Source organism: Thermobia domestica, chromosome 2 (genome assembly GCF_964235325.1).
Source record: "Thermobia domestica chromosome 2, izTheDome1.hap1.1, whole genome shotgun sequence".
NCBI lineage: Eukaryota > Metazoa > Arthropoda > Insecta > Zygentoma > Lepismatidae > Thermobia > Thermobia domestica.
The window spans coordinates 331,112,049-331,124,936 of NC_137455.1; the positions used below are offsets into that span (position 1 = coordinate 331,112,049).

The 12,888-nt window shown below is 37.8% G+C and overlaps 1 protein-coding gene across 1 annotated transcript; it reads right to left on the reverse strand.

Moving 5' to 3' along the window:
- Positions 1-262: 262 nt before the first annotated feature.
- On the reverse strand, positions 263-5,476 carry LOC145679526 (uncharacterized). The gene has a single exon (XM_081750104.1). The coding sequence runs from the start codon at positions 5,474-5,476 to the stop codon at positions 263-265; it is 5,214 nt and encodes a 1,737-aa protein (XP_081606230.1).
- Positions 5,477-12,888: the final 7,412 nt, after the last annotated feature.

Consider the following 12,888-nt stretch of genomic DNA (forward strand, 5'->3'; position numbering starts at 1 on the left):
ATTAGTTTTTATGTTGCTGCCTCTTCGTTTACTTACTGGCGTTAGTTTTTATTGAGAAGAACGCTAGTTCTGAACATACCGCCCGCCTTGAAGGAATTCCTTCAACAAATCTATGAATGATTAATTTGGTTCATGAACTTAATATACACAACAATAGATAACACAAGTTATGAATGAATGATATAAACATAAACAGAATAATGCACACACAACACAACACTATGAATCACACAATGTACACACTATGAATAACACCAACACATTAACTCTCCTTAGGAAGCGGGCACAATTGACGAATAGATCTTGTTGTTGTACCTCTGGTAGTTTTCACTGTCGCCACTCGTACTATTCCGTCCTTCCCAGGAAACAATTGCACAATACGTCCAGTTTTCCATTTTAGAGGTGGAATGTTATCTTCTTTGATGAGCACCAAATCACCTTCCAGAAGGTTGGGGAATTTTCTTCTCCACTTGGATCGTTCTAGAAGACTTGATAGATACTCCTTTGACCATCTGGTCCAAAATTTCTGATGAAGTTGCTGTATGTATTGCCATCTCGAAAGTCTGTTGACAGGAATATTTTTCAAGTTAGGTTCTGATATGGTAGTGAGTGCGTCGCCTATTAGGAAATGACCAGGTGTTAAAGGATGTAGGTCGTTTGGATCATTTGATAATGGTGTTAAGGGTCTAGAGTTTAAGCAAGCCTCAATCAGTGTCAAAATAGTGTTCATCTCTTCGTAGGTGAGTGAAGCATTTCCCACGACTCTCTTTAAATGATATTTGAGAGATTTAATTGATGATTCCCATAAGCCTCCGAAGTTTGGTGATCTGGCTGGAATAAAAACCCACGTGATGTTATCAGCTGCTAGAAAATTATGTAATTTTTCTTTATGGTGTTCTGATTCAAATAATGTCTTCAATTCTTGTAGTTCCCTTTTTGCACCAACGAAGTTACTTGCATTGTCAGAATACAGTTTAGCGCATTTTCCTCGACGAGCCATGAATCGCTTTAATGCTCCAATAAACGCCTCTGTAGTTAGATCACTAACAAGTTCAATGTGAACCGCCTTAGTCGCAAAACACACGAAAAGTGCTATATATGCCTTATGGAGTTTGGCTCCCCTTCGGTTACTCGATTTAAGGTAAATGGGCCCACAGTAGTCAACGCCGCTGTGAAGAAATGGTCTTGTTGGTTGAACTCTGTCAGCTGGTAGATCTCCCATCATCTGTTTACCATCTTTAGGATTGTTTCTGAAACATGTGACACACTGATGCACAACTTGACGAACCAAGTTTCGTCCACGTATTGGCCAATATGATTGTCGCAAGGATGATAACAATAATTGAGGCCCGGCATGCAATAGCTTCTTATGTTCTTCTTGAGCGATTAACTTTGTCAAGTTGCAGTTAGCTGGAAGTACAATAGGATGTTTCTGTCCTTCAGTAAGATCTGCTGCATTTAATCTTCCTCCGACTCTGATGATTTGCCTCTCATCCAAGTATGGGTTCAAATTTCTCAGTTGACCTTGGTTGTCGACTTCTTTTCCTGATCTCAATGCATTTAATTCCTTGTGAAATGCTTGTTGTTGTGATAGTTTAATAAGACATTTGAGTGCTTCATGTAATTCACTTACTGTAAGATGTCCATGCTGTCTGTCAGAATTAGATCTTCTCATGTTGTGCGCAAATCGTAGGCAATAAGCAATTACACGTTGCAATCTTCTTAATGATGAATATCTGTCTAGGAGTTGACACGGTGTTGCAGAAACCATTACTGCTGTATTTTGTCGTCGCTCGGGAACATCGCTTAGGTCACAAACATCTTCCCTCGTCTGTGAGTCTAATTTCTCAGATAGCCAGGAAGGCCCATGCCACCATAATTCATTATCAAGAATCTCTGACGGTGTTAATCCTCTCGATATATGATCTGCTGGATTCTCCTCTGTTCTGATGTGTCTCCATTCATAGTTACAAGTTAATTGTTGAATTTCCGCTACACGATTTGCAACATACGTCTTCCATTGAGAACAAGGTCCTCTTATCCATGCTAATACAATGGTGGAATCTGACCATAAAACAACCTTATCGATCTTGCAATGTAATGCTTGTATTACTTTCTGAGTTAGCTGTGCAAGTAACAAAGCTGCACAAAGTTCTAGGCGAGGAATAGTTGTCTTCTTCAAAGGTGCTACTCGAGATTTTGAACATAGTAAGTTTGCTGTGAATTTTCCATTTTTTGTACTAGATGTTACATATATACAAGCTCCATATCCATTCTGAGATCCGTCGCAAAATCCGTGAATTTCTACCTGCGATTGTGTTTCTTGAATAACCTTCCGCTGAACATATAGTGATTCCAACTCTTGAAGTTGCTGCTCAAAAGTTTCCCACTCTGAATGCAATGGGGCTGGAACCTTTTCATCCCAATTCAATTTTAATTCCCACAAACGTTGCAGAAATATTTTTGCCTTAAGAATAACTGGTCCTATTAATCCTAAGGGATCAAATATGCTCGCTACTGTAGCAAGAATAGTCCTCTTCGTGATTTGTTGAGGGTTGTTTCTTGGTTTGACAGAGAAAGAAAATGTGTCTTTAATGGGATTCCACAACAATCCTAAACTTCTTGTGATGCAATCATCATTTGGTTGAATGGTGAAATTTGATTCTTGAAGTTCACTGGGTATTTTTGAAAGCAGTGAAGTGTCGTTGCTACACCATTTTCTCAAACAAAAACCACCCCTTTGCAGAAGAGTTGTGAGTTGACCCTGTAATTCATGTAGTTCCTTCTTCGTGTTTGTCCCTGTTTGAAGATCATCAATATAGAAATCCCTCATTACAACTTCTGCTGCCTTAGGGAAATTCTTCTTCTCTTCTATGGCTAGTTGCTGAAGACATCTAGTGGCTAGGAAAGGAGCTGCTGCAGTACCATATGTTACAGTTTTGAGTCGATATATCTTTATTGCTTCTTGAGGGTTTTCTCTCCACAGTATTTTCTGGTAGTTTGCATCTGAATCATATACCCTAATGTTGCGATACATCTTCTCTATATCAGCTGTCATGACGTATTGATGTTGCCTGAATCTTGCTGTTATGGAAAATAATTCTTCTTGGATTGTAGGCCCGACTCTCATCGTGTCATTTAATGAAAGTCCAGAAGTTGTTTTGTACGATGCATCAAATACAACCCTGAGTTTGGTAGTAGTACTGTTCTCCTTCATTACGCAATGATGGGGAAGATAGTAGTCTGGCATCATTGTATCGCTCTCTGCTCTAGTTATTTCTTCCATATGGCCCAAATCTTCGTACTCTTTCATGAACGCTATGTATGCCCTTTTCTTCTCAGGATCCTTCATAAGCCTTTTTTCCATTGAATAAAGTCTTCTCGTTGCAATCTCCTTGGATTTACCAAGATTCCCCACATTTTCTTTAAAGGGAAGTCTAACGATGAATCTCCCAGTCTCGTCTCTCCGGTGTGTTTCTTTGAAGTGTCTTTCACATTCTGTCTGCTCTTGACTTAATGGATGTTTTGTTGAACATTCTTCTATCGTCCAGAATTTTTGTAATTGCTCGTGTATTTTTTCTGTTGTGGAGAGGTGACACACATTTGTCGAAATGTGTGGTTGATTGTCTATTTTTCCAGCTACAATCCAGCCAAACAATGTTTTGTACAAGGTTGGATACCCTGCCTTGAGTTTTATTTGTCCTTCACAAAGTAGATCAAAGAATACTTCCGCCCCCAATAACATGTCAATACGCTGTGGTATGTTGAAGCTAGGATCTGCTAATTCAATGTTGGAAGGTATTTCCCACGATGACGTGTCTACACGAACCATAGGCAAGTCTTGTGATATTTGCGGCAATATGATGAAGTCTAATGTGGCTGAATAATTGTTATATCTTGACTTAATTGTAGCCTGAACGGTATGGCATGACCTTGTATTAGCATTACCTATACCATTTATGTGTACAACGCTATTACTCTTTGTTAGTCCCAATAATTGAACCATTCTGTTCGTTAGAAAATTGGACTGAGAAGCACAATCGAGAAGTGTTCGACACATTTGAAAATTACCCTGTTTATCTTTAACATATACTACAGCTGTGGATAGCATAACGCTTGGTGGTCTCCTAAGATTCTGCGGTACACTGTTTGTAGAACGAATATTCTTATCTTCACATTCCTGCCCGAGTGATGTGGTCGCAGCGAGCGTGTTTTGACCTTGACCTATTTCCCTTTCATCTTGTGGTTCATTCGCTCTAGTGGGCGATGGACAACGCGAGTAGTGCAGTAATGTGTTATGCTTTTTATTGCATATTTTACAATTACCTGATAAGCACTCACTTGCCTTATGCGCTCGTTTGAGACAATGTATACACAAAGAAAGACGTTTAACTTCTTTAATTCTATCTCCTATAGATTTTTTCAACAATGATTGGCATTGAAATAATTTGTGTGAGCCTTTACAGCTGGGACATACATTGTTGTCGGAATACGTTACGTGTGCTGTCGTTGAGTAAGAACTCTTTTTGCCTGCCTTATTTGTTTGTTGATATTTGTTACTTGGAACTGAGGGTGTATCTTTAGGTCTACGCTTATTGTCAACTGCGTCTAAAACTTGGCAACGCTGTTGTAAAAATTGTGTCAGCTGTGACATGCTCGGTAATTCATTCGTTGATTGTGTTTTCTCCCACTCCTTATGTGTTGTATTGTCTAGTTTGGTCGCAATCAAATAAATAAGTAATGCATCCCAGCTTTCTGTCGGTTGACCTAATGATTTTAAAGCCCTCAAATGTTTTACTGTGCTGTCTAAAAGAGATTTAAGCGAAACAGCCGACTCACGTTCCACCATTGGCATTTCAAATAAAGCTTTGACGTGTTTGTTAAGAATATACTTTTTGTTTTCAAAACGTTCTTTGAGTAAAGTCCATGCTACGTCATAGTTTTCAGAAGAAATTTCCAAGGCTTGTATTACTTCAAGAGCCTCCCCACGTAGAGGAGAACGCAAATAATGAAACCTTTGGACTGGCTGCAATGTGCTATTGTTATGTATTAATGCCTGAAACGTGTCATAGAACGACAACCACTCATCGTAGCTTCCAGAAAAGGTCGGAAGGTTTATCACCGGCAACCTAACTGATGGATTAGAATTGCTTGATTCATTGTTTTCATTTTTCTTTGCACTGGAGCTGTGTTGATTTATGAACACTTCCGCCTTAGCTGCTAAATCAAAATAAGTACTCTCGAATTGCTCTCTTTCTTGCGTTTCCTGATCAATTTCTGATGAACCCTGTAACATTTCTATTTCGGATTGTATTGCATCAAATTCATCATAGCACTGTTTTATTTTCTCGTAACGTAACACTAACTGCGTAATATTCTGATCTTCTGTAAAACTATCTACAAAAGGTTTAAAACGAGTGAGTTTGGCCTTAATTTGACCTCTCTTGAAAACTAATTCTTTCATTCTGTCCGTCATGCTTCACTCAAATTAAATACACTTTTAACACTTACGTTCTAAATGAGGCTTTGCTATTACAGGCTTATTTTGTATAAGTGATACAAGGATAATATTATATTGAAATATGCACTCACTACCTACCTTGTTAACTGCACTGTAGAATCCTGATCCGGCCCGGAGGACCATTTGGTTGATGTAATCCTTGTGTAGGCGCTGGTTTCTTAATAATTCTTCGACGTTGCTTTGAGACTGTTCAATATATCTGTATTTCATAACACACAAGATTATATGAATTCAAAAAATACAAACAAAGTTGCTAGATGAACATTATTATATGTAGATTAATGCGATATTAACACAATACACGTAGCTACCGTTGCTTTCTTGGTGTCACGTTTTTACACACACACTCTCACCCCTGCTGGGGAGAAAAAGTATTAGTTTTTATGTTGCTGCCTCTTCGTTTACTTACTGGCGTTAGTTTTTATTGAGAAGAACGCTAGTTCTGAACAAGTGGAAAGAATCAATCATTGTTCCAATTCACAAGAAAGGCGACAAAACTGACTGTAATAATTATCGAGGTATTTCTCTTCTGTTAACATCCTATAAAATCCTTTCAAATATTGTATTAGCAAGACTGACCCCATACGCAGATGAAATTATTGGAGATTATCAGTGCGGATTTAGACGAAATCGATCAACTATCGACCAAATATTTACCATTCGCCAAATTCGAAAAAAAAAAAAAAGTGGGAATACAATACCCCGGTACATCAACTATTTATTGACTTTAGAAAGGCGTACGACTCGGTTAGGAGAGAAACGTTATACAACGTTCTTACATAACTTGAAATACCGAGAAAGCTAATTAGATTAATTAAGATATGTTTAAATGAATCCCAAAGCAAAGTCCGGGTAGGAAAATTTTTGTCCACGAGCTTTCACGTCGAAAATGGTCTGAAACAAGGAGATGCGTTGTCGCCATTATTATTTAACTTCGTTCTGGAATACGCTATAAGGAAAATCAAAGATAGCAACCAGGGCCTAGAGTTGAACGGTATTCCCCAAGTTATGGCATATGCTGATGATGTAAATTTAATAGGGAATGATAGGAGAACAATAGAAAGAAATGCAGAGATCTTATTAAACGCTTGCAGGGACATGGATAAATGCAGAGAAAACTAAATACATGGAAGTGCGTCGGGACCGTAATGCAGCAAATTATGAATGCGTTAAAATATTAAATAATACTTTTGATAAAGTGGATAATTTCAAATATCTAGGATCAATATTAACAGAGGAAAATCATATTCACGGAGAAATTAAATGTCGACTAAAAGCAGGGAATTCGTGTTACTATTCGGTTCAAAATCTCTTGTCGTCGCGAATTCTGTCTAGGAATTTGAAGCTTAAAATATACAAAACGATAATCATGCCTGTCGTTCTGTATGGCTGCGAAACATAGTCACTTACTCTGAGGGAAAAACATAGACTGAAAGTATTTGAAAACAAGATCCTGAGACGAATATTCGGATCCAAGAGGAACGGGAATGGGGAATGGCGGAAACTTCATAACGAGGAACTACATACCTTATATGGTTTACCCAACATTGTTAGGGTCGTCAAGTCTAGGAGGCGTACGTGGGCGGGTCATGTAGCTAGAATGGAAGAAAGTAGAAACGCTTTCAAAATCTTGACTGGAAGACCAATCGGAAAATGACCATTAGGAAGACCTAGGCGTAGATGGGAGGACAATATTAAGATGGATCTCGCAGAGATTGGAATACAAAGTAGAAACTGGGTGCAGTTAGCTAAGGATAGAAGTCAGTGGAGAGCTTTTGTGAACGCGGCATTGAACCTCCGGGTTCCATAGGCCATAGAGTTAGTTAGTTTTAGCGGTAGAAATAGTAGTACGAAAAATTAAAGTCATAATTTTTTGGCTCGTCAACAATTTTAAAGTTTCGGACCTAAAAGTAACGCGTTACTTTCGAAATAAAGTAACAGTTACTTTTTTGTTGCAAGTAACGCGTTACATCTTAAGAGAAAGTAAAGTAACTTGTAACGCGTTACATTCTTACAAGTAACTTACCAACACTGGGCCAAAGCAGTGGCATTGTTGAAGAAAAGAAGATAAAAATTCATTCAAATGATAGTTCAGCTGATGGATAACAACCTGAAACTGACAATGGAAATTCAAATCGTGTATTGGTCACCATCACCATTAGTGTCTATAGAAAAAAACTCTCAATCTCCACGTCTAGCAAGTGGTTCAGATTTTCCCCACCCTTCGAACTTTTCAAAGCCCAATTAGACTTTAGTGTTACCTACAAATTTTCCACAACAGTTTCTGAAAGGTCGAACATTGAAATTTGTGCCAACTTGGTTACTTCCGTGGCTGCATGCCTATCCAAACAAAATTAACGTCATTTTCTGTGTTTACTGTACGGACATCTTGAAAAATATTAAAAAAAAAAAAAAAAAGTTCTTGCTAAAACCATGGAAGGCGATTTCTCTACTGTAGGATTTTGCAATTGGAAGAAGGCTAAAGAGAAATTAAGTATACACAACATTTTAGAATGCCATAAACTGGCTGTACTACGCTACACGCAGAGAAAAAAAATCCAATAGAAAACCAATTAAACAGACAAATTTTAGATGAACAACTGAAAGCCAGGAAATTCCTGGAAAAAATATAATCTCAAGTATACGTTATCTTGCAAGACAAGGTCTCGCATTTAGAGAACATGACTCCCGGTTCAGGAATTTATTTCAGTTGATGGGCCTTTGCTCTGAAGATTTTCCACAATTGAAGAGCCGGATAAAGGGAACCATGAAGAGATGTAATTTCATGGATGTTAAAATCCAGAATGAAATCTCGAAACCATAAGCCAAGAAATTGCTTTTCATATATGTAACAAAATCAAATCTCAAAACCCTCCTCTGTTCTCTATCGTGTCTGATGGTTCCTGTGATGTGGATGGCGAAGAACAATTAAGTGTTTGTAACAGGTAAGTTGATGAAGATATCTGTTCTCATGAAAGTTTTCTTGTGTTCTATTGTATATCAAAAAACTACTGGTGAGTTTATAGCTTCAGTTATTCTGGATGAGATGGTGAGACTCCAGCTTTCAATTGCTCAACTCAGTGGACAAGTTTATGATGGTTCTGAAAATACGAGTGATGGCTCTGGAATTAGTGTCCCACCTATTATATGTAAACATCAACTTCTTGCTTTGTACGTACATTGTGGAGCTCACAGTACTAATCTTGTGATTAAGGGTGTCTGTAGTGCATCACAAGTAGTGAGAAACTCTTTGCAGTGGGTACACGAACTATGAGTCCTGTTTTCGCAGGCACTTTCAGTGAGGTAACGATTTTCTGCTCTAATCGAGGCTAATGTCGGTGGTCTTGTCTTAAACATTGTAAACTTTAAATCCTTGTGTCCCATTAGGTGAATTTGTAGACTTAGTCAAATAATTGGAGTTGTTTAACATTATGAAGGAATTCTCTCTACATTGGAAAAGATGAAGACTGACGGAATTGTCAACACATCTTCAGGATCAGCTGCTGGGCTTTTGCGGCTTTTGAAGAAGGATCTACGTTTCTTGGGCTCATATGGCTAGGGATATTATCAGAGGTTGAAGCTTTTTAACAGGACACTTAAAGACCCAATTTCAGTGTCAAAATGGGAAACAATACAAAATCATAAATGAAAACATAAACTTGAATAATATACTTAGTCACTGATCATAAGCTCATTGTACTGTTATGAAACCTACAAATTAACATAATCGCCCTGGAAATCCCATTAATTTTAATAAATATTGTCAACAGTACCATAAATAGGATTGTTTGTGTCGCTGGAATAGAACCTGTTATCGCCATTGATAGGATTTATCTATCCTAAATTGCAGCACTTTAATTCATGTTATGTGACATTTTGAAAATTAAGGGGGGGGGGGGTGCAATGACATCAGCCTTTCTTTAAATTTGGCCCACAATGTTGCGTGAAGGGTACTGTCCCCCCCCCCCCAGAAAATTTTAGGTGAGCATGCCTATATTATGATCCTCTTAACTTAGGAAGATGAAACTTGGTATATAAATTATTCATTTAACCCTAGAACGCAGAACATGGGTCAAAAATGACCCAGCAGTAATTTATGTATAGATTTTTGTCTGCAATATTTGTTGCACAGTAGTTTTTCTCCGTGACATCTTCTATTGGTTTGTTTACTACATAAAATAATGTATTTAAGTTTTTGGTTTTGTATTTATTTTTTACATTTTATTATAGCTATATATTTCTATACGTAGTATACATAACATGGGTCATTTCTGACCCGCGGTATATTTTAGTATTTGATTACTATTATATATTAGTATTAGTATATAATACTAATACTAATCTTTATAGTAGTATTAGATTAGTTCTTTACTATAACAAATTAGTATTTGTTTTACTAAAATGTTATTATATTTGTAGTAGTATTATTACTACTAGTCTTGTACTTTGAATTGGATTTTTTTTAGAAATATATACTCTGAACAGACTAATCTTATGGACCATGTTATGGACCCATGGACCCATCATAAAGACCCATGTTATGGAAACTAAGGTACAATTCATGTCATGTGTTTAAGGGTTAAAATAATAAGACCAATGTCCCAGTATATTCGAGAATTCCTGTTTGAAGGGGAAAAGCGAACATCTATGCATGTAAAATTAATTCAACGATGTTTGTACGCGAACTTCTCCTAGACCGCTGCACCAACTTTAATAATTTTTGGTACGGGTTAACTTGTGTTTTTATCATATTATTTTGATTAAAGTATATATTCTAAGGGGGCACGGAAGGTTTAACATTTATCCCAAAAATGGAGTAGCCTATCTCACAAGACTCTCAACTTAGGAAAAAGAAACTTACGAGGGACGGTCACACAAGTTGTCGCTCAAATATGATTTCCACATAGCACATCTGATGGAGCATCGTGATAAATGAAAATGAGAACATTTAAGGTGCTATGGACCAGAAGGATAGGACCATTTGAATATACAAAAATTATATTATGGAATTATGTATGTTTAAAGTAAATATCTTGAAAACTGTTAAAGCAATAATAAAAAAAAGGAGCACAATATAATTAGAACAAAATCACGTATCGAAAACCACAAACAGCGTTTCCATAGATGAAGCAGTGTTGATAACTCAGCATAAAAGTATTTTGCTTGAAATAGCATCATATACAAATGTACAAGATTTAAAATGCACTATTATTACTAAACATAACAGTGAAGTGTAGTAGTACAGTGTTGCACACTGTTGGAACTACGTGTGCTGAAAATGTAAAATGGAGAAACCTGATACGTGGCAACAGAGGGTAATAAAAGAATGCATTAGAAAAAAGCGAGGGATATGCATTACACTTTCGTAACCCCGCTGAATAAGCAGACAACTCGCGAAAACAAAATGTTGTACGCGAGGAAAGAAACCCATGTTTTCTAATTCCGTAAACTGTTTTTCCAGATTATCTTACGAGGGAACCTATCCAAGTGTAACTCTGACTTCGAGTCGAGACTACGGCCGTTTTGAATACCTTGTCCCAAAAGAACATAACACGAAAAGGAATACATCCTCGATCGCAACCGTTGCGGAGATATAAGCGTGAAAAGTTAGAAATTGAGCTCCATACTCAGGGGTGTAGCCAAGGGGGGGGGCATCGGGGCCGGACCCCCCAAATGGGTTCCTGGCCCCCCCAAATAACCAACTTTTAAAACTTTATAGTAAAATTATCTCGCTTCATTCATTTAAAAGTAACAAAGTTTATTGACAATTAATAATTTATGGTAAACTAGTATAGAGAAATATTGTTTTTCCATACCGATCGAAAAATAGTATAGTATCTCTTTATACCGATCGAAAAATATGATACTTTTTGTGACAGCAGATTACACAATTTACTGCGATTTATATTTGACAGTTTGAAAACAAACGTTTTAACAAGGTACTACAAATACAGCCATAAAACAAAGTACTAAACTGATTTGTAAACTACAGTATATTTTTATATACTTTAACAAGTGTTTTAAAGACATAGAGGATGGAAAATTTGGTGAGAAATAATGCTTTTATTCAATTTGGATTTCATTCGCTCTCTCTCTTATTTCTACCCAGTGTAATAAAATAATTATGTTTTTTTAGTCACGAATAATAAATAAATATATTTGTCAGGAAACCGTAAAGCAATTAAGTGAAATTTCAAAGAAAATCAATCTTGTGTAGATAGGTTCTGTATACAAGGTCTTAAATTTAAATATAAAGGTAACCAAGAAAGGTTTTGTTGCTTTTTCACCCACCACCTTCGAACATCGATATGTCACCTAACCTGGAAGATCAAAAATAGTCCCCATCAGCATCGACGACCTTCTGAAAACGTTCTGGAAGGCCATGGAATCCATCGCGGTAGAACGTGGTGGGCCGTGAAACGAAGAAAGTATCAGGTGCATTTTGGACTTTTACTAGGGATTTGAACTGGCGTCCTCTAATGTGATTGTCCAAAGAATGGAACAGATGATAATCGGACGGTGCAATACCCGGGGAATATAGTGGTTGCAATATTGTTTACCATCCAAGGCGAAAAATGGTGTCCTGAGTCATCCTAGCCACGTGGGACTTAGCGTTGTCCCGTAAACGAGGATCCATTTGCAATTCAGAAGTGATAGCTCCAGAGTTTTGAGTTTTTGTTGAGCACAGCTCAACTGCTGACATTACACAGTTGCATTGATACTCTGACCAGCTGGTAGCAGTTCCCGATGCACGATGCACCAAACACACAGAAGGACCTTCTTCTGGTACAGTGCTGGTTTCGGCTGTTTTGAAATCGGTTCATGGGATACTAACCAATGATGACGACGCCGTGGAGCTTCGTATAGGACACATTTTTTATCACATGTCAACGCCCTGTCCAGAAATGGCTCCGAAACAGTAAATAAACATAGGCGACTGCCGCGTTGCCTTCTGGCCCGGAGTCAAAATATGAGAGACCCATCGACCCAACTTGTAGTGCTTCACAAGTTGATGGATGTGCTGCCGAATGGTTTCTCCACACACTGAATTGTAGTCCCAGTTCCTCTTTGTACATGTGTTGGTCTTCTGGCATGTGGTGTTTTCGGGTGTTTCGTCATCGTCCTTAAACTTGTTAAACCATCGCTGCAATGTCCGCGTCATCACGACACCCTCACCAAAGGCCTGGCATATCTTCTCTCCCGCTAAAGCAGCGTTTGACCTCCATTTGAACTCGTTCAGCATACATGTTCCTATGACGCTCTGTGGAAGTCCCATGTTCCCTCTGTCTTTACGCAAGTTCACGGTGTGTCTGAATTGCCACAACCAGGTAGTATGTTGGATATACCCACAACAACAACTGATGTTC